Genomic DNA, 21,203 nt, shown 5'->3' with positions numbered 1-21,203 from the left:
CCCACCAGGATCTAGCTCTGCGGGACCTGCAGGAGCCACAAGCATAAACACCCCATCCTCCCATCACAGACTCAGAACCACCCTGGGCCTGATCCACCCTCAATCTGCCATGCTACCTCTGTGTTGGTACACAGGTGTCACACAGAATCAGAGTCTCTGGAAGGGCCTCTAGGGCTGAGGGGAGCCCCATGGAGCCCAAGGATGACGCAGTGTTTGAACAGAGGTCAGGATCAGAGGGGCCCAGAGACCAGGGTATAGGTGTAACATCAGGGAAGCTCTCCTAGGTGCCATGCCCCAAGCTGTGGAAGCAGAAGCTGAGCTCTGCTTTGGTAAAGGACTCCCAGAGACTGGAGATTGGAGGGAGGCTGCCTAAGTCATCCCCACTGCCTGAGCAGATAGGAGCTGCTTCTTTGCACTCAAACCACTTCCAACTACTCCACATGAAGGAGATCCAGGAGGGGGAAACTTTTTGCCTTGTTGTGGTGGTTGCAGCTGTCATCCTCTTTACTGCTGGAGCACCAGCCCAGGGTTTGTGGCCCTGTGCATTTGGAACCACCTCCACGTCATGTTCTTTCAGGTTGAGCCTGGTAGTGAGGGCCACCTGAGTCTAATAGTCAGGTTAGCATTTCCATCTTGAAATGCTTTTCCAGCTTCAGATGTTGCTGCCTGCTGTAAATGTTGGCATGGTGAGCCTGGGGCACTGCTGAATCCAGCAAGTCACTAGGCTCCTGCATGCTGTCTCCTGCTCTTCTCTGGTCCATGAGATTCTCTAACTCACTTTCTGTTAACTTTTCTTTTTGAGATGAGGCTTCTCCATTTTGCCCAGGATAGCCTTGGACTCCTGAGCTCAAGTGATCTTCCTACCTGGTCTCCCGAGTAGCTGGGACTATAGGAGGGAACCACCACACCCAGCTCTCCTATAAACTTTTAAGTATCTCATTTTTAATTATCTTTCCAATTTATGACCAAGATTTAATTTTGCAATTTTAAAAAGTATAAAGGTATTCTCTTTATTCAAGAACTAGATAAAAATATACTTAGGACGTAACCTATTACTTAAAACTAGTCATTTACACTCTATTAACCAAATGGCATTTTATTGCTATACTAACTCAATTATCCATGCTATAACTTTAAAGACATGCAATTACAAATTGAAAAAATCTATAGTCATAAAACAGAAAACGAATCATGGAATAGCTAAGTATAGGTTTCTAGTAATGATATGTCAAATTTTAAATCCTAGTAGAAAAGTAAGATATAAGTATAAAAATATCTTTATAATAATCTTACTGTTTGTATAAAGTTTTTACATTCTGTAAAGTTTCACAGATTGGTATTACTTACACTATTCGCATATAGTTTCAGTGTATCTGGTATTAGACTAAAAGTAAGGTAACATTACTAGAACAGAGAAAGAGATTAAATCATAGCAGATTACATGGAAATCTTATAATAACAAAACTCAATAAACACCAATTTTACCTTTTCTGTATCATAATATAAAGATTTCAAAGTAGTAAACAAAGGTGGGCAACCTTTACTGAAGTTTGCTCTCAGGAATTTATCCATTAGTTCTCTGAATTTTTCACCTAGAAACAAAAGCATACTTTGTTATATTTGATTGATGCAATTCTTAAATCACTTTAAAAAAATAAATAAAGCTCCCTCAGAAATAATTACCTCCCTCCAAGTTTTAAACCCAAAAAGTCAGTCAGCATTATCAGTTGTATACAAACGCATAACACCAATAGTTGGCTATTTAATTTTACCTAGATGTAGGTTCAAAATACTTTCAAGGAATACTTCAAAGACAGGTAAACAAAGTGATTATGTAGTTGTAAGCAGAGGAAACAAAATCTACTAGCCAATGCTGAATACATAAAGTAAATCATTTGGTGACTTACTTCAACATTCATGCATTCCACAATCATGTCTCAAGCACCAACTACATACCAGGCACAATTTTAGGTACCGGCAATATAGAAGTGAATAAAACAAAATTTAAAAGTTCTGCCTACATAGAACTTATTCTAGAAAGAGAAACTGACCATAAAAGTAAAGTAAATGTATGTTAGACATGAGACTAAGCCCTGGGGAATTCTAATGAGTTAAAATAAATACCCTATTTGTAACACCAAGTAAATACTTCTCCTGTTCTTGCTAACCATAAATATGTTAGTGTTACTTTCTGAAAGCAGAAAATATTTTAAAAATTAATTTTAAATATAAACATATATGAACATTATGACATCAAGGACTTGGATTTATTTAATCCAATATACACGCCTTGAATTGACATGAAATGACCTCCTTTGTTTCCTTATGCATCACAATACAACACAACAAAACCCAACAACCCAATGCTGCTATTTGGTTGAATTAACCATGTTTAATAAAACATGCATAGCAATAGAATTAGATGCCATAAATTTTGAAAAAAAAATTTTATATTGTTTTCAGATAAATCACCAAAATAGTGGTCTTTGAAAACTACAGGACTGGCAGAATGACAAAAGTGGTAGAGTGCCTGCCCAGCATGCGTAAGATCCTGAATTCAAACCCCAGTACTATCAAAAAAAAAATCCACAAAATTACTAAGACAAAATAAACCTTCACCCTGGGCTAAATCTACATTACTTCCTTTAAAACTAAAACTAGTTTCAGAGATCTTATTTTTCCAATACTACTTCTGGTATAAAGCAAATGTTAATAATACTATGGTAAACAGTAAGAGACTCTGGTGCTTGGAAGTATATATATTTCTCCACTCACTTTGTGTGACACTGGACAAATAACTTGTCCACGAAAACCACTGGGGTAATAATAATGCCAAATGGTCTCAAGAGTACTATGGTATGGCTCAAATTAGGTAAGCAGATGGCAATAAGCAGTGTCTGGCACATATTAATCACTCCATAAGTACTGTTTATCATCTGACAGGTACTGTATTTCTACAGTTAAGAGCATGCTTTCCATACCTGCTTCTGCTTTACCATACTTGCTATCACCACCAAGAAAACAAGTACTTTATCTTCATGTTAGAAGCTACTCTGGATTCCTCTTTTTGGTCAGCTTTGTTGGTCTATTCAGATCATACTGGCAGATTTGATTTAAAAGACAATATATGCTGGGGGCCCATGGCTCACGCCTGTAATCCTAGTTATTCAAGAGGCAGAGTTCAAAGCCAGTCCCGCAAATAGTTTGAGAGATCCTATCTCAGAAAAACCCATCACAAAAAAGGGCTGGTGGAGTGGCTCAAGGCATAGGCCCTAAGTTCAAACCCCAGTACCACACACACACAAAAAAAAGACAATATACACAACTCTCATCTGTAATACTGAAACAATCTTCTCTGAAGAAACTGTTATTGATACTGTGCAGATGTGAGAAAGAATGAGGATACTCTTTATGTGCTGACACAGGATTGATTTCCAAAGAGAATTAAGTGAAAAGAAAGCCCAGATACAAAACAATCATGGCTACCACATATATTTTTTATTGTCTCTGCATAATATGTATTTCTGGACAAATACACCATCAACTGGTAACAATGGCTGTCATGAGAGAAGTAAACCTGATGGCCAATGAGAAACATAGGACAAAGACTTCATTATTTAAAAACTCTTTTGTAACTATGCAACTATATTACTTAAGCAAGAAGCTACTTAACTGCTCAGTCACATGCCACATCCCAAAATTACTACTTAACTATCTCAGTGTTTTTTTTCTTTAGGTATAAGAAAATCCTTACCACAGAAACAAATTATCTCCCTTCTTCCTAGTCATTTTGTAACAATTCTTTAGTACCTCCATAGTTTTTACTTTCAAGAGAAAAACCGATCACTTATCATTACAACACACAATACACATTTCTCTGATGGTACAGACACTATACTTCATTCTTCCTTATATAAATAGTATGGACTTACATAAAGAACCGATGTCCCAAAAACTAATACTCAAGTAATCAGCGAAGACTGCAAGATGAGACTATTTCTGATTCATTTGAAATTTGATCTAAATAATGACCAGCTAGTTTAAAACTTTGGATTACCTCCCTTTCTCTTTCTATCCTTCAGTCAGTGGAGAATAATAGAATATGATAAACTAGCTATTTTGAAGAGTAGCTTTATCCCTGAATTACTTTCATTGCACTTAATAGTGTAGGGTATAGGAGAACTTCCTCAGTATTTCAGCTATGTTCACTGCTCTGTGGGTATTAACTTTTTAATCTAAAAACTGGAAATTCCTTTTTAAGACTTTTACATTGCATTCTCAAGTCTCATGTGTTTTTGAAAATGATCTTACTGCCTTTGATGATATCAAGATGCATTTCTTACTGCACATAAAAATATGTTTAGACAGGCAAAAAGATTTAAGACATACCTAGTTTTTGCATAGGTACAATTAAGCATTTGTATAAATATACATACATATGTACATATAAAATATTTACCAGAGCTTCATAAATAAGTGTATGTAGGAGGTGGTAGAGTGGCTCAAGTGATATAGTGCCTGCCTAGCAAGCACAAGGCCCTGAGTCCAATGCCCACTACTGCCATAAGTAAGTAAATAAATAAATAAATATACTTATGTACAAATAAATCATCTGTAAGGTCATGCCATCAGACTCCTCAACTGGGACATATTTCTTATAAAAAGATCTTTTTAGGGGCTGGCAGAGTGGCTCAAATGGTAGAGTACTTAGTAAGCATGAGGCTCTGAGTTCAAACCCTGGCACTGGCACAAACACAGACATGAAGACCAATGGAACAGAACAGAAGATCCATATATAAACCCACATAGCTACAGTCAACTGATTTTCAACAAAGGAACCCAAAGCACACAATGGAAGAAAAGGCAGATTCTTCAACAAATGTTGCTGGGAATACTGGAAATCCACATGTAGAAGACTGAAACTAGATCCCTGTTTCTCACTCTACCATTATCAACTCAAAGTGGATCAAATATCTTAATATAAGGCCTCAAAGACAGAAACGACTACAAGAAATAGTAGGAATATACTGGAGCATTCAGGCATAGTGAATGACATCCTAAATAGAACTCTGTGGCTCAGCATCTATAAGAAAGATGAACAAATGGGCTGGTACAGTGGCTCAAGGGTAGAACACCTAACTAGCAAGTGTGAGGCCCTGAGGTCAAACCCCAGCGCTACCAAAAAAAAAGAACAACAAATGGGACTGCATCAAACTGAAGTGCTCTGAGCAGCAAAAAGAAACACTAGACTTAAAGAGACTTCCCAAAGAATGGGAGAAAATATTTGCCAGCTATTCATCTGATAGGGGATTAATACCCAGAATCTACAGGGAACTCAAAAAACTCAACCCTCAAAGATTCAACATCCCAATGAAGAAATGTCACATGAATTGAATAGGGAATTTTCAAAGGAAGAGGTACAAATGGCCAAATAAATACTTGAAGTAGTCAACTTCAAAAGCACACTCATCTCACCCCAATCAGAATGGCCATCTTCAAGAGCATAAACAACAAATGCTGGCAAGGATGAGGTGAAATAGGAACCCTTATACACTGTTGGTGGGAATGCAAATTAGTACAACCATTATGGAAAGCTGTATGGAGAGTCCTTAAAAAGCTAAAAATAGAATTGCCTTATGATCCAATGATACCACTATCTGAAAGAATTTAACTCAGGATGCAATAGACACTTACACAGATATTTATTGCAGCACTTTTCATAACAACCCAGATGCCCTACAACTAATGAATGTGTCAAGAAAATATGATAAATATATATTTATATACATATACACATACATATATAAAAACATTTATTAATATATATTATATACATATTAATTATATGTTATATATACACATATACATATAAATAGAGTTTTCTTCAGCCATAAGGAAGAATGACACCATGTGGTTTGAAAGTAAATGGATACAATTAGAGGACATGATGTTAAGTGAAGTAAGCCAGATTCAGAAAGGCAAAGGCTGCTTGTTTTCTCTCATATGTGGAGGACAGATCCAAAAGATAAACATATACACAAAAACAAACATCATAAACAAACGTGTATATAGAACATATTTGTAATAGTGGAACTACTCTATGGAACTTGGGGAAGGAGGGAAAGGCAAAGAGAATGATACAGCATCAACAATATCAAAATATATAACATCTGTTAGGGTAGAGGATATAACAATATGTATAGAAAGCTGGTGAATAATGGGAGTGAAGGAGTAAAGGAGAGTAACAGAGGGGCTGAACGGACCAAAGTAAAGTATACTTACAGTGGGGATACATCCAGAAACCCCTTTGAACATTGGCTTAGGAATTAATAATAAAGGACAGGAGTGTAAAATAAGTACAGTGTGTGGGGGAGTACTTATGGGAGAGGGGGAAGGGTGAACCAAGGAGATGAAGGTGAGAGAGTATGATTGATTGACTTCATATACAAAACAGAACAATGAAACCACTTGCAATTGCTTCAAGTGGTACAGCGGTGCGGGGCGGGGGGGTGAGGGAGCAGGAGGGCGATCTAACCAATATACAATGTACATCTATTCAGAATTGTCACAATAAATCCCCCCTGTACAATGAATATATCCTGACAAAAATGTGAATAAACAAATGAATCATCTTGAAAACCATGCCATCAGACTCTTCAATTGGGACATATTTCTTATAAAAAGATCCTTCCAGGGGCTGGCAGAGTGGCTCAAGTGGTAGAGCACTTAGTAAGTATGAGGCTCTGAGTTCAAAACCTGGTATCAACAAAACAACAAAAAGATCCTTCTAAGCATGGTACTAGTGGCTTATATCTATTTGGAAGGTTGAGATCAGGAGGATCAGCTGATTTGAGACCAGCCCAGACAAAAAAGTTCCTGAGATCTTATCTCAGAGAAAAAAATGCTGGGTGTGGTGGTGCATGCCTGTCATCCAAGTTATTCGGAAGGCTGAGATCAGGAAGACCACAGTTCCAGCTAACTAGGCAAAAAATTTCACGACACTCAACAGAAAAAAGCTGGTTGCAAGGGCACAAATCTGTCATCCCAGCTACAGCAGGAATCATAAAATAAGAAAAGTACAGTCCAGGCTGTCCTGGGCAAAAAGTGAGAACCTATCTCAAAAATAATCAGAACAAAAGGGAACAGAGGCCATCACTCAAGCAACAGAGCACCACTTGCTTAGCAAGTGTGAAGCCAAGTTCAAACCCAATACCGTCAAAATTGAAATTTTTAATAAAATAAATTTTAATAAAATAAAAATCCTTCCAGTATTTCAAAGACAGAATGTTTCAGAAGGTCCACAGTTTAACCTATACAGCACTTTTCAATCAGTAGTTGATTCCAGGTTTTTTGAGTAAAGGTGTATTTTCTACCATCCACTTACTGAGAGCTCTTAGGAATTTTATTAACACGGAAATAAATCTAGGCAGTATAAATATGAAGCCTCATGTTCCAAAAAGGAAAAATAAAACAGAGGAGCTTTGTTTGTGATCTTAAAGCTAAGTGATTTTTTTTTATAAGATGCACATGAATGAATTTTAAAGCTCCTAAAAGAATATCCTTACCTGCATCGTAAAACCTAGGATATACTTGAGACTGACAAAAGAAGCCAGACTCAAAAGGCTACATATGGCATGATTCCATTTATATGAAATGTCTAAAAGAGGCAATTCACAGATAAAGTAGATTTTAATGGGTACCAGAAGGTGAGGTGGGTTAACAGTGACTGCTAATGGTTAAGGGTTTATTTATAGAGTAATGAAAACTGATAGTAATGATGGTTGCACTAGTCCATGAACATATTAAAACACTGAGTTGCACACTTTTTAAAAAGTTAATTTTATGGCATATGAATTCTGTTTCAAACAACTATTTTTAGAAGGATGAACAGGAAGAGAAAAGAGAAATAAGCACCTTCCATAAAACACTTAGTAGATAAACATTCCATACTACCCAGTATGCTGGCATCTTAGAAATTCACATGCATATATTAAAAGCTCTCAACAGTCCTGTAGGAATCTCACTTATACATTTAACCCAGTTTCCCAAACTTATTTAAATGAAGAATATCCCAGCACACCAGTATCTTCCTTACCAAGCCTACGAATATCAACTTGGACTTAATGTTCCCTGATAAACACTAGGAAAAATCTGCTTTCGGTATTTTATAAAACCAGAAGAAGAAAAAAAGGCAGGTTTTGAAAAACAGTATTCATAACTGTGGAACTGAAATGCACTACTGGAAAATGAATGTTTTAAGCTAATTCCTACCTATCTATTCCAATAAACTGCTAAGAGGTACTTCAGATTTTTTCCATCTGAGTCAACTAAATTTTTTTTAGTTTTATTCTGTTATTAGTTCCCAAACATGTTAAAGAGAACAGCTTTCAATTTTAAATATATCATTCAAAACCAGAATTTTCTGAATATACAAACTAAAATTTATACTTACTAAACAAAAATATTATACCTCACAGTTCACATCCTGTTTTACTATTTTGACTCCTAAATACAAATAAAAACTCCAACTTGTCATAGAGAACAAGTGTTTCCTGTAAAGTTCCAGATAATAAATGTTAGACTCTGCATCTCTACAGTAAACACTAAAATTTTGCTGTTTTAGCAATGCAGAATCAAGTGACTACAGCTATGTTCTATAAAATTTTTAAGTATAGACACTGAAATTGGAGTTTCCTATAATTTTCACAGGATGTATTTGTACATAAGGACCAATGAATGACTCAAAGACCTCCCATTAAGACCCACCTCTTGAAGGTTCCACTACCTCTTAATATCTCCACAATGAGGACCAAGCTTTCAACTCACGAATCCTTGGGGGACACATTTAAACCACATCTAAACCATTGCAGGTTCCAGATATAAAAATCAGGATTCTAATATAAGTCACATAACTTGTTAGTCATTGATTATCGAAATTGGGATATTCTGACTAAAGGATATATTCAGCCAGAATACCTAATTATTAATTGTGCCTACTAATGCCTAATCCACCATTCTCTGCTTAAGATACACTGAAATCTGATATGAAAAAGAAACCACAGCTGGGTGCTGAGGCTCACTCCTATAATCCTAGCTACTCAGGAAGATCTCAGTTTGAAGCCAGCCTGGGGAAACAGTTCATGAAACCCTATCTCAAAACACCCAACACAGAAACAGGGTTCGCAGAGTGGCCCAAGTGGTAAAGCACATGCCTAGGAAGTGTGAGGCGATGAGTTCAAACCCAGGTACTGCCAAAAATAAAAGTAATAATAATAGAAAAAGAAACAATAACCTAATATATTTTGCTTTGAGAAGTTAATGTGAATCTTTTCTGGTGGCAAATGGCAAAAATGAATGATATATAAGTCCAACACAATCAGTAAAGGGAATCTTTCTAACAAATACATTACCTAAAATGGCTATGCATGGTCTTTTACACTGTTGATAAAACATGTATTATCCATCTTTTTAAATTTTTTTGAGTTTCATAAATATTTTAACAGTTTTTAGTTTTCTGAATTAGCACGTTAATAGTATAGGGGATTTCATTATGGTAATTCCATACATGTGCATGGTGTACTTTGAACAAGTTCAGCCCCTCCATTATATTTCTATTTCCTCCCCTCTCTCTTCCAAATTTTTTTAATCTTCATGAATCTTGTGATAAAAAAAATATATAATCCAATCATTTAAACACGTATTTCCACTGTAAATGAGAATTCATTAAAAAATATATTGAATATATTGAATAGAGACCTTTGAAAGTTATGTTAGCTTTCTAGTCTGACTTCTAATAAAGAAATGCCAAATCTCAATAATAATTCACAAACTATAGCACATACAACTAAAAATAATTTTTATTTTAAATCAGGGCTTTTGGTTTTTCTTTTAAATAAAATCAATAATGTTAACTATCTGAAGAGCTAATATACTCAACTACCTTCCATACAGCCCAAAAGTAAATTCAAGTTCAGCTACATGCAACAACTTGATCAAGGTCACGAATACACTAGCAAATCAGAGAGGTGGGAGCATAGCTCAAGTGGTAGAATGCCTACCTAGCATACAGTGTGGGTTCAACACCCAGTACTACAAAAAAAAAAAAAAAAAAAAAAAGCAAATCACAACACATGGAGCTCTATAAATGAAAGGAATGGCATGATAGCAAACAAAATTCAGGAAAGCAGTTGACTCTGAAGAGGGTATTATGGTTTGGAAATGAAGTGTCCCCTCAAGAAAGTTCATGTGTTGAAGGCTTGGACACCAGCTGGTGGGGAGATTGAGAGGTGATTCTATCATGAGGGTGCTAACTTTACTGATGGATTAATCCATAATTCTACTCATGAGTTCATAGCTGAAAGGGCTATTATAGAAAGTAGGGCCTACATGGAGGAAGCAGACACTGGGGGCCTTTCTCTGAAAAGTGTACTTTGTCCCTGGACCCTTCTTCTCTCTCTTGGTCTACTTTCAGCTGCCAAGAGGCGAGCATCTCTGCTCTACTATGCCCTCTCCACCACAATGCTCTGCTTTACCATAGGCCCAGAAACAATGGAACCAGCATACTATAAACTAAAACCTCTGAGACCACAAGCCAAGCATTTTGTCAGGTGTTTTGTCACAGTGATGAAGGGTGACTGACATAGAGGGCTTCAAAGGAATGGTGACATCTTCATTTTAAACACTATGGCATGCACAAAGAATTCACAACTCATTCTTTGAACATATACTCTAAAAAAAGAGAAAACTTCAAAACATCTACCACTTAAATCATAATACCTCATATATAATTGTCATCAACTCTAGAGAATTTCATTTACCTTAACATGGTTATTTTTTTAAAAGTCACACAAGAAAAAATAGGTTTTTACAGATAACATGAGATTTAAAACATTTAGCTCTACAATGAAATATAACATTCTTCTTACCATACACATAATAAAATTTGTAACTCAACACTTCTACTCACAAAATAATCAGTGTAAACATAAACTCCATGCCAGAAACAAGTTTTTAAAATACAGATGGCATTAATAATTTATAAAGTGTTAGGAAAAATATCCTAATATTACCTGGAACAAGACTTAAAGGTAATCTTCTAGGTGAAATTGCTCTGGGGTACTGCTTACAAATTTCTTCATAAATCTGAAGCCTCTCTTCTAAAGTGCCTATTACCAGTAAACATGTGTGAGAGTCAAGGTATCACAACTTTTTATCTACGAATAAAACACTAGCAAACTTAAAAATCATGTTAGAAATAAAAACTGTATTATCAATATTAAAGCTGCCCTCAATTTTTGACAAGCATGACAGATAAAACTCTGTGGCAGTGAAATAACAATCAGTAAGTCATTATTTTAAACACAGTCTCTGGAGAAATCCATACTTCTTTCATCACAACAGATGTATCGAACTCAAATCACACACCCAAGTCACACAAAGGTATGTTGCATTTCTCTTATATTCCTTAGCACTCAACCCATGAAAATGAAAATCCTTTTATAACATTCCTTTATAATATCTATGTAGACACTTTAAACTTACATATATCCTCCAAAAGTCTAAAATGTGGTTAGCCTTAAAAAAGAAACTGTTTTAAGATCACAACTGCAAACATTTTACAGTTTAAAAAAAGAAATAAATTTCCTGATTGCTTTGACACTTCAAATCTTGAATGAAACTCCATTATAAAGAACCTAATCAGCCTAGATTCTTTAAAGTAATGATCATTTCTCCCAAGTGATATAAAATATACTTTTAACAGAAGTAGTATCTTCCCTCCCAAGAGCCATCTAACTTTATAGTACCACACAGATCTACATATAAACTATACGTTGTTCTGCAACATCAATATCCAGAATAGGATGAGTATAGTTCATCATCTGAAAAATATATACTGCAAAATTTACAAAGGGAGACCATTTTATATAAGCAATAACTTACGGCAGAATCTTAAAAGTAAACAAACCTCTTTTTGAACTATAAATTTTTAAGTGGATTTTAATTCAGACCACAGAAATATAAGAATAAACCTTCGTACCAGTAAACAAAGTATCTTCATAGTAAATGTAGTGTTTAGTATTAAGATTATAAAAACACCAACTTCAAGAGACGTTTGACTTTGTATAGAAGCATTTCTTCCCCAAGTAATATATTTTGGCACTCCAATGTGGTTCAATTTTTAAAACTGGGATATCTTAAAAATAAATTTTCACTTTCTGTTAACAATTTGGAGACTTTGCAGAGTATTAAGGACTCATACTAAAATTTATAATGAAGGGTACTGGGCATTTTTTTTAAAAGTAGTTCTTGTATCTATTCCTAATCTTAGAGAATAACAAGCTGTTATTTTAAAAAAAGAAAAAGGTTTCTCCACTATTCCAGATATAACAAGTCTTCTATAGTTAAATTAACATTAAGACAAGTGACACCATTTCAATGCCCTACTTAAAGTCGCAAGTTGGAGCTCCAGAACTTACAATGGGGGAAGAGAGATCCTAAAGAACTTAGAAAGATAAAGTAGTATAATTATTTTTCATTCATTTTATTAAAGTGTTTAAATAGTTTTATTATTTATTGCAATGTAACTAGTAGTTTAAGAAAAACTGTAATTATTTCACATTTCCTACCTTCAGGCATATTAACTTTTGCCCTAGTTTTTTTCAAACAGATTATCAATCTAACCAATATTTTAATTCTAATCATTTTAGTAAAAGCAATTATTTAAGAAAATAAAAAGGCTCATAATGATTAAAGACATATTTATCTATAATTATATATGACTTTAGGAATATTAACTTCTCCTACCAACATTTAATTTTGAAAATATTAGGGAAAATTTGGACTAACACTCTAGATTTCTGAAAAGGGTCAAGGCTAATTTCAAAAATGTAGTTTCACTCTACACAAATTATCTTAGTTTGAAATTAAGAGAGTAATTTAATGTTGGTGCTAATAAAGTACTTACCCTCATCAGGATTTTCTTTGGCCCAATTCTCCTATTTAAAGGTTGAGGATAACAGACCTCTAATGATTTAAAAATATTAAAATAATTTTGACACTTCCCAGAAAGGGGATGCTCATGCTCATTTTCTTCTTCAACCCTAGTGTTTTTTAAAGTTTCTTTTTGTTTTTCTTTTTTTATTTTTTTTGACAGTGTCTCATTATACAGCCCAAGCTGGCCTTGAACTCACAATCCTACTGCAAGCTAGAATTTCAGGATGTGCGAACAAATCTGGCTATAGTTAGTCTTAATTGGTACAATTTTAAATGGGACAGGGAACCTAAAATTATCTGTAAGCACTATTGTTTAAGTGTAAATATTTGGGTTAATTTTCATTCCCATATTTAATCAATTTTACTACTAAAAAAATAATTTCACTACGTAGAAAAACAAATGTAATGCTATAATTATTCATCCTCAATGATTATTACAACTTTATATTTTATTGTACTTCGAACATTAAAGTACAAGAGAAAAATCATTACATACTAAGTTGTAGCGCTTTTTCCAAGCCTTCATAGTAACACCAGTTTTCTGCATTCCGGTCAATCAAGTTTTTGAATATTTCACTGGCTTCTTTTAATCTTCCCAATTTCAACAGTATTTCCCCTAAAATTAAGTTTAAAGTCATATTCATTTTACTTCAACATGAAATACTTTTCTGATCCCAGCGATTTCACTAAGAATCATTGGTGAACAGACGTTTATGAAAGAGAATTACGTGTCCTTCCTCTTGGGGCTACAGTTTATATAACTAAGTGCAGATTAATTCACAGCTTCCTTTCAGAAATTAGCCTTCATTTAAACATTCTATCATACTAATATTTGTTTTTGGCTCCCTCCTACTCTGCTCACTAGCAATGTATGGATGAATGTGGTTCTGAGACCATGTGCAAAAATTTTAAACTAGAACTGCCAGGCGCTGGTGGCTCTTCCCTGTAATCCTACCACTCAGGAGGCAGAGATCAGGAGGATCGAGGTTTGAAGCCAGCCTAGGCAAATAGTTCATGAAATCCTATCTCGAAAAACCTTTCACAAGAAAGGACTGGTGGAGTGGCTCAAGGTGAGTTCAAGCCCCAGCACCACCAAAAAAAAAATTAAAAAAATTAAAAAAAAATTAACTAGAACTGATCTCACTGTATCATACTTCCTTTTTTTTTTTTTTAAACTTTTGGAAGTAGTGGAGTTTGAACTCAGGGCTTCTCATTTGCCAAGCAGGCACTCTATTACTTGATCTACACCCTCGGCTCTTTTTCTTTAGTTATTTTTCAGGGAGGATCTCAAGGATTATTTGCCTGAAGCTGGCCTCAGACTGAGATTCTCTTACCTATGGCCTCTAGAGTAGCTGGGACCACAGGTAGTACCACCACACCTGGCTTATTGAGATAGGGTCTTCCTGACTATTTGTTGGGGCTGGTCTTGAACTTCAATCCTCCTGATCTTTACGTCATGAACAGCTGGGATTACAGGCTTCAGCCACCATCCTGGCCTCCTATTTACTTGTTACTCACTCTTTTTTTTTTTTTTTTTTTTGGTGGTACTGGGGTTTGAACTGAGGGACTCATGCTTGCTAGGAGGTGCTCTATCACTTGAGCCACTCCATCAGCCCCTATTTACTTTTTAGTAACTACAACTCCCACTGATGCTACAGAACAAAGAAAGAGACAGAGAAACAGCATCCTAACAGTGCTAAGACTTAATTACAAAACAGCAGTACATACGAAAAAGGAAAAATAATTGCCTTGTTTTCTTTGCTTCCATCAATTGTAGGTAGTGGAATAAGAAAGAGATCAGGGGGCTGTGGTGCAGCTCAGTGACAGAGAGCCTCCTAGCAAATGCAAGACCCTGAGTTCAAACTCTAGTACCATCAAGCCTCATCCCCTCCCCCCAAAAAAAACAAAGGGACCAGAACATCTAATTATGTACATCCACATGTCATCAACAGTTTGAAAAACAGTACTGCCATCAATAGTAGTATCAGTACTAATCACAATAAAAACTTACTCAGCTGCTATACATTAACAATAAGACTATAGCAATTATAAGGGATCATATTCTTCAATACTCTGCAGCTCTAAAATGTATGTAACAACTACAACATAGGGTTGTTATAAGGATTAAATTAATTAATAATGGCTTAACAATAAAGTGCTTAGAATATCACCTGATACACACCAAGTGTTATTTAAGAGTTAGGAAAGAACAGAACATGTTATTTTGATTCTTTTCCTTAACTGGAGCCATTGAAAAAGAAAAAACACTGGAGGTGTGGCACAAGTGGCAAAGCACCTGTTTTGCAAGCATGTAAGCCCTGAATTCAAACCCCAGTCCCACAAAAAAAATAGTTTAAAAAAAATTTACCTTTAATTTCTTCCACCAAAAGTTTATCACATATTTGTTTCTCATATGTTTCAATATGTTCCAAAGATTCCTGAAAGAGATTTGCCTCTCTCATCACTTGATTCTGATATAGTATCAGTTCACTATATTCATAGTCTATTTTGTTGGGAGGAACCTAAAAAAACAAATTATCTTATTTGTACAATTATATAAATTGTTACAGATCTTCTCAGGAGAGACATTTGCACAGGCTTAAAAAAGCAACCCATAAGCAGTTACGAATATAATAATGATTAATAGCGCAGAACATTAATACAGTTTTAAAAATAACTGAAGCGGTCACAAATCCTATACTCAAGTATAAAAATGGCTGAAATCCTAATATTTTTTAACTCTATTAAAAAATTATTAGAATGAACAAAGGAGTTTAATAAAGTCAAAGAATAAATGATCGACATCAAAATCCACTGTATTTCTATATACTAGCAATCAACAACCCAAAAAGGAAATTAAAACAATTTCATTCATAATGAAAATTCATTCAGCATCAAAAACCCAGTTTTGTTCTGATAGGAATAAATAATAAAACTTATACACTGAAAATAAAATATACCAAAAAAATTAAAGTCCTGAATAAATGGAGGCATTCTATTCCATGTTCATGAACCAGAACACATGGTATTACTAATATAGCAATCCTCCCCAAATTCATCTATAAATTCAACATAATCTCTAATAAAATCTCAGCAAGCTTTTTCAAGAAATTCCAGCTGATCCCAGTTGCAATTCATATGGAATTGCACTGCAACTAATATGGAAATGCAAAGGAAATCAAATAGCCAAAACAATCTTAGAAAAGTTAAAAGGAAAAACACTTCAAATTTCAAATCTACCTTAAAGCTATAATAATCAAGACAGTATTACAATGATATCAGGACATACATCATACATACACATCAAGAGGAAAACACAAGTACAGAAATAAACTCTAGGTCGGCCATCAGTGGCTTATCCTTGAAACCCTAGCTACTCAGAAGGCAGAGAGTAGGAAGATCATGCTTCAAAGTCAGTGGGACAAATAGTTCATGGACCCTATCTCAAAAATACCCAAAACACACACACACACACACACACACAAGGTTGGCAGAATGTCTCAAGTGGTAGAGTGCCTGCCTAGCAAGCGTGAGGCCCTGAGTTCAACCCTAGTACCAAATAAATAAATGAATAAACAAACTTTTATATTCTAGTCAATTGATTTTTGATAAAGATGCCAAACCAATGCAATGGAGTAGTCTTTCCAAGAAATGATGCTGGGGACTGGCAGAGTGGCTCAAGTGGTAGAGCATCTCCTAGCAAGCATGAAACCCTGAGTTCAAACCCCAGTGTTGCCAAAAAAAAAGGAAGGAAGAAATGATGCTAGGACAATTCAGTATCTACATGCAAAAATGACCCTAGACACATAACTCACACTATATGCAAAAATTAACTCAAAAATGGATCAGAGACCTAAAAGTGCTAAAGTTATAAACGTATTAGAACAGGAAAAGTCTTTGTGACAAATGTATATAAGAAAAAAACAGTTTTTCCCAGATGTCGGCTACAGGGAGGAAGCAGAAAGTGTACCTCCTAAAGTGAAATCTTGGAAAGACACTGGAGACACACCTTGCAGGCAAGGCCACTGAGAAGAGGCAAAACTTTGACCCCTCCACACCTCCAGCCTGCGCAGAGCATCTCACATCACATTAAATGGAGAATCCAGGAGGGCCCCCAGGCCCAGATGGCTTGGGAAGACGCAAACAAGGTGAGCTAGGCTGTACGTGGTACTTCCACAGACATCCCTGGGCCAGATCTGCATAGCCCCATGGACAGACTGACCCCACACCCCAAGAGGAAAAAAGAGAAACTGAGTAATAAGCAATAAGAACAACAAAGACACGTAGCAAAGAGGGTGGGGTGCCCTGAGCACCGAAGAGCGGGGAGGAGAATCCTTCCCAGAACTGTAAATAAACAAGCCAGGCCTGGCCGGAGAGGGCGCGGGTGGGGGCACGCACCCAGCAACCAGGAGCAGGAAAGCTTGTGAGAGTGACAGAGGAAGGAAAACTCCACAGGAGAAGGGGAGAAGACCCACTTCTCACGTGAACTGTAAATAAACACGCAGGCCTGAGAAAGCAGGTGCAGTGTCACCTCCCCCAGTGTGCTTGGAAACGGGAAAGATTGTAGCAGTGGCACAGTGCACAGAACTCTGAGTAAACAAAGCCTGCTGGGCCAGGTGAGTGCTAAGCTCATCCCAGAGATCTGCATAAATAACACCTCCAGCTACAGCAGACTGACAGCAGCAGGCAGGCAAGCCACAGCCGCAGATAGCCATTCACAGAACTGTCTCCAGACTCTTTTTTTTTTTTTTTCTCTCTTCCTACCTTTGATGAGACAACAACCAAACTACACCTGTATGCTGAAAAACTTACTGAAATAGTATTGCATTTGAACTTGTGACACTTTGTGGGTTTTTGTTTTTGCCTTTTTTTCTTATGTTACCTCTTTGATGAGACAACTACAAAACAACATCTGAAGCACCATCTCCAGGATTGGAGGCTGAGGAACGAACACCAAAATTATTAAGACTGAAACTTCACTGCATTTTAACATGGAGGGTTTTTTTTTTTAATTTTTTATTTATATATATTTTATATATATATATATATATATATATACATTTTTTCTTTCATTTATTTTTTATTTTTATTATCTTTATTCTTTTTATTTTCAATCCTCTCTCTCTCTAATGCCTTTTCAGCTTACTGTTGATTAGTATATTGTCTCTGTTTACATCTTTGAAACTTTTTTTGTTTGTTTCTTCTTTTGTTTTTTTCTACTTCATTGTTTTTCCCTTTTCCTTTAACTTCTTTGCTTTCCATCCCCTCTCACCCTTCCATTCTAAATATCACTAGTGCTATTATTACAGCCAGAAAATACTTAATTGCACACAATACAGGGACAATAACAACACCAAGACCAATGACGGGAAGACAGAAAAAACAGGGAAACCAGTTTCCCCACGGCAAAAAATTAGTACAGGAACCAGAGGGAAATGAAGAAAACAAATACTCAGATCCAGACTTCAACAAAATGAAGATAAACTATGCCAAAGAACCCAATGAAGCCCACAAGAATAATTTAAAATAAGACATACTTCAGATACTCAATGAAAATTTTACAGAGATGACACTGGACATGGTCAACCAAAATGTACAGGAGACAATCGAGAAATTCCAAGACAACAAAAATAGAGAATTTGAAAAAGCAAAAGAAGAACTAAAGGAAACCATAGAAGCACTGTATAAACACTAAAGTGAAACGGAGAACACGATGAATAAACAGATAAATGAACTCAGGACAAAAATAGACAACATTAAAGAGGAAGGGACTCAGTATATGGAAAACCTCAGAAAAAAGAATGAAACAGAACTGCAAAACAAAACGGAAGGCCAATCCAGCAGAATAGAACAAACAGAAGACAGAATCTCAGAACTCGAAGATGAAATGGTAATTAAAGGAAAAACTGAAGAACTATTAATTAAACAACTCAAGATATGTGAAAAGAAAATGCAACTCACCAACTCCATCAAAAGACCAAACTGGAAAATCATGGGCATCAAAGAAGGAGAAGAGGTGCAAGCAAAGGGAATGCATAATATATTCAACAAAATAATAACAGAAAATTTCCCAAATCTAGAGAAAGATAATCCCATACAGATCAAGAGGCCTCCAGAACAAACAAACAGACCAGATCAAAATAGAACTACCCCACGACATATCATCATTAAAACAACAAGTTCAGAAACTAGGGAAAGAATATTGAAGGATGTAAGAGAGAAAAAACAAATAACATACATAGGTAAACCCATCAAAATCACAGCAGACTTCTCAACAGAAACATTAAAATCAAGAAGAGCTTAGGGTGAGATCTTCCGGGCACTGAATGAAAATAACTTCAACCCCAGGATACTCTACCCAGCAAAACTATCATTCAAAATAAATGAAGCAATAAAAGTCTTCCATGGTAACCAGAAACTAAAACAATATGTGACCACAAAGCCACCACTACAAAAGATTCTTCAAGGGATTCTGCACACAGAAAGTGAAACCCAACATAACCATGAAAGGACAGGCAGCACCAAACTACAGGAAAAGAAAAAGCAAGAAAGTAGACAGTAACCTCAACTTAGGTACACACAATCAAACCTTCAAACAACTAAGACAACTGAATCAAGAGGAAATTAATCACCTGAATAGATCTATAACACAAAATGAAATTGAAGCAGCAATCAAGAGTCTCCCTAAAAAGAAAAGTCCAGGACCCAATGGATTCTCTGCTGAATTCTACCAGACCTTTAAAGAAGAACTGATACCAACCCTCCTTTAACTGTTCCACAAAATAGAAAGGGAAGGAAAACTGCCTAACACATATTATGAAGCCAGAATTACACTTATCCCAAAACCAGGCAAAGACACCTCCAAAAAGGAGAACTATAGGCCAATCTCCTTAATGAACATTGATGCAAAAATCCTCAACAAAATAATGGCAAACCGAATTCAACAACACATCAAAAAGATTATTCACCATGACCAAGTAGGCTTCATCCCAGGGATGCAGGGGTGGTTCAACATATGAAAATCAATCAATGTAATAAACCACATTAATAGAAGTAAAGACAAAAACCACTTGATCATCTCAATAGATGCAGAAAAAGCCTTTGATAAGATCCAACACCATTTCATGATAAAAGCTCTAAGAAAACTAGGAATAGAAGGAAAAGTACCTCAACATTATAAAAGCTATATATGACAAACCTACAGCCAGCATTATACTTAACGGAGAAAAACTGAAACCATTCCCTCTAAAATCAGGAACCAGACAAGGATGCCCACTATCTCCACTCCTATTCAACATAGTACTGGAATTCCTAGCCAGAGCAATTAGGCAAGAAGAAGGAATAAAAGGAATACAAATAGGTAAAGAAACTGTCAAAATATCCCTATTTGCAGACGACATGATCCTATACCTTAAAGACCCAAAAAACTCTACTCAAAAGCTCCTAGACACTATCAACAGCTACAGCAAGGTAGCAGGATATAAAATCAACATAGAAAAATCATTAGCATTTCTGTACACTAATAATGAACAAAATGAAAAAGAATATATGAAAACAATTCCATTTACAATAGCCTCAAAAAAAATCAAATACCTAGGTGTAAACCTAACAAAAGATGTGAATGACCTCTACAAGGAAAACTATAAACTTCTGAAGAAAGAGATTGAGGAAGACTATAGAAAGTGGAGAGATCTCCCATGCTCATGGATTGGTAGACTCAACATAGTAAAAATGTCGATACTCCCAAAAGTAATCTACATGTTTAATGCAATTCCCATCAAAATTTCAATGACATTCATTAAAGAGATTGAAAAATCTACCTTTAAATTTATGTGGAAACACAAGAGGCCACGAATAGCCAAGGCAATACTCAGTCAAAAGAACAATGCAGGAGGTATCACAATACCCAACTTCAAACTATATTACAAAGCAATAACAATAAAAACAGCATGGTACTGGCACAAAAACAGACATGAAGACCAGTGGAACAGAATAGAGGACACAGATATGAAGCCACACAACTATAACCAACTTGTCTTTGACAAAGGAGCTAAAAATATACGATGGAGAAATAGCAGCCTCTTCAACAAAAACTGCTGGGAAAACTGGTTAGCAGTCTGCAAAAAACTGAAACTAGATCCATGTAAATCACCCTATGCCAATATTAACTCAAAATGGATCAAGGATCTTAAAATCAGACCCCAAACTCT

At 35.7% G+C, this 21,203-nt stretch overlaps 1 protein-coding gene across 4 annotated transcripts in view; it reads right to left on the bottom strand.

Moving 5' to 3' along the window:
- Positions 1-21,203, bottom strand: part of Naa16 (N-alpha-acetyltransferase 16, NatA auxiliary subunit) — a 71,210-nt gene that overhangs the window by 29,455 nt on the left and 20,552 nt on the right. For 3 of the 4 annotated variants that reach the window (XR_002212398.2, XR_002212399.2, XM_020163808.2), the window contains exons 6-9: positions 15,362-15,515; positions 13,490-13,609; positions 11,070-11,165; positions 1,486-1,592 (exon numbers count right to left, since the gene is read on the bottom strand). Coding sequence is in view for 2 of the 4 variants with exons in the window: in XM_020163808.2 (XP_020019397.1) it covers positions 1,486-1,592; positions 11,070-11,165; positions 13,490-13,609; positions 15,362-15,515 (477 nt within the window). In the remaining 2 variants the exon portion in view is untranslated. The remainder of the gene's footprint in view (positions 1-1,485; positions 1,593-11,069; positions 11,166-13,489; positions 13,610-15,361; positions 15,516-21,203) is intronic. The other variant, XM_074043311.1, reaches the window with a different exon arrangement.

The sequence above is a fragment of the Castor canadensis genome, chromosome 10, assembly GCF_047511655.1.
Source record: "Castor canadensis chromosome 10, mCasCan1.hap1v2, whole genome shotgun sequence".
Taxonomy (NCBI): domain Eukaryota; kingdom Metazoa; phylum Chordata; class Mammalia; order Rodentia; family Castoridae; genus Castor; species Castor canadensis.
This window is presented reverse-complemented; position numbering and strand designations above follow the sequence as displayed.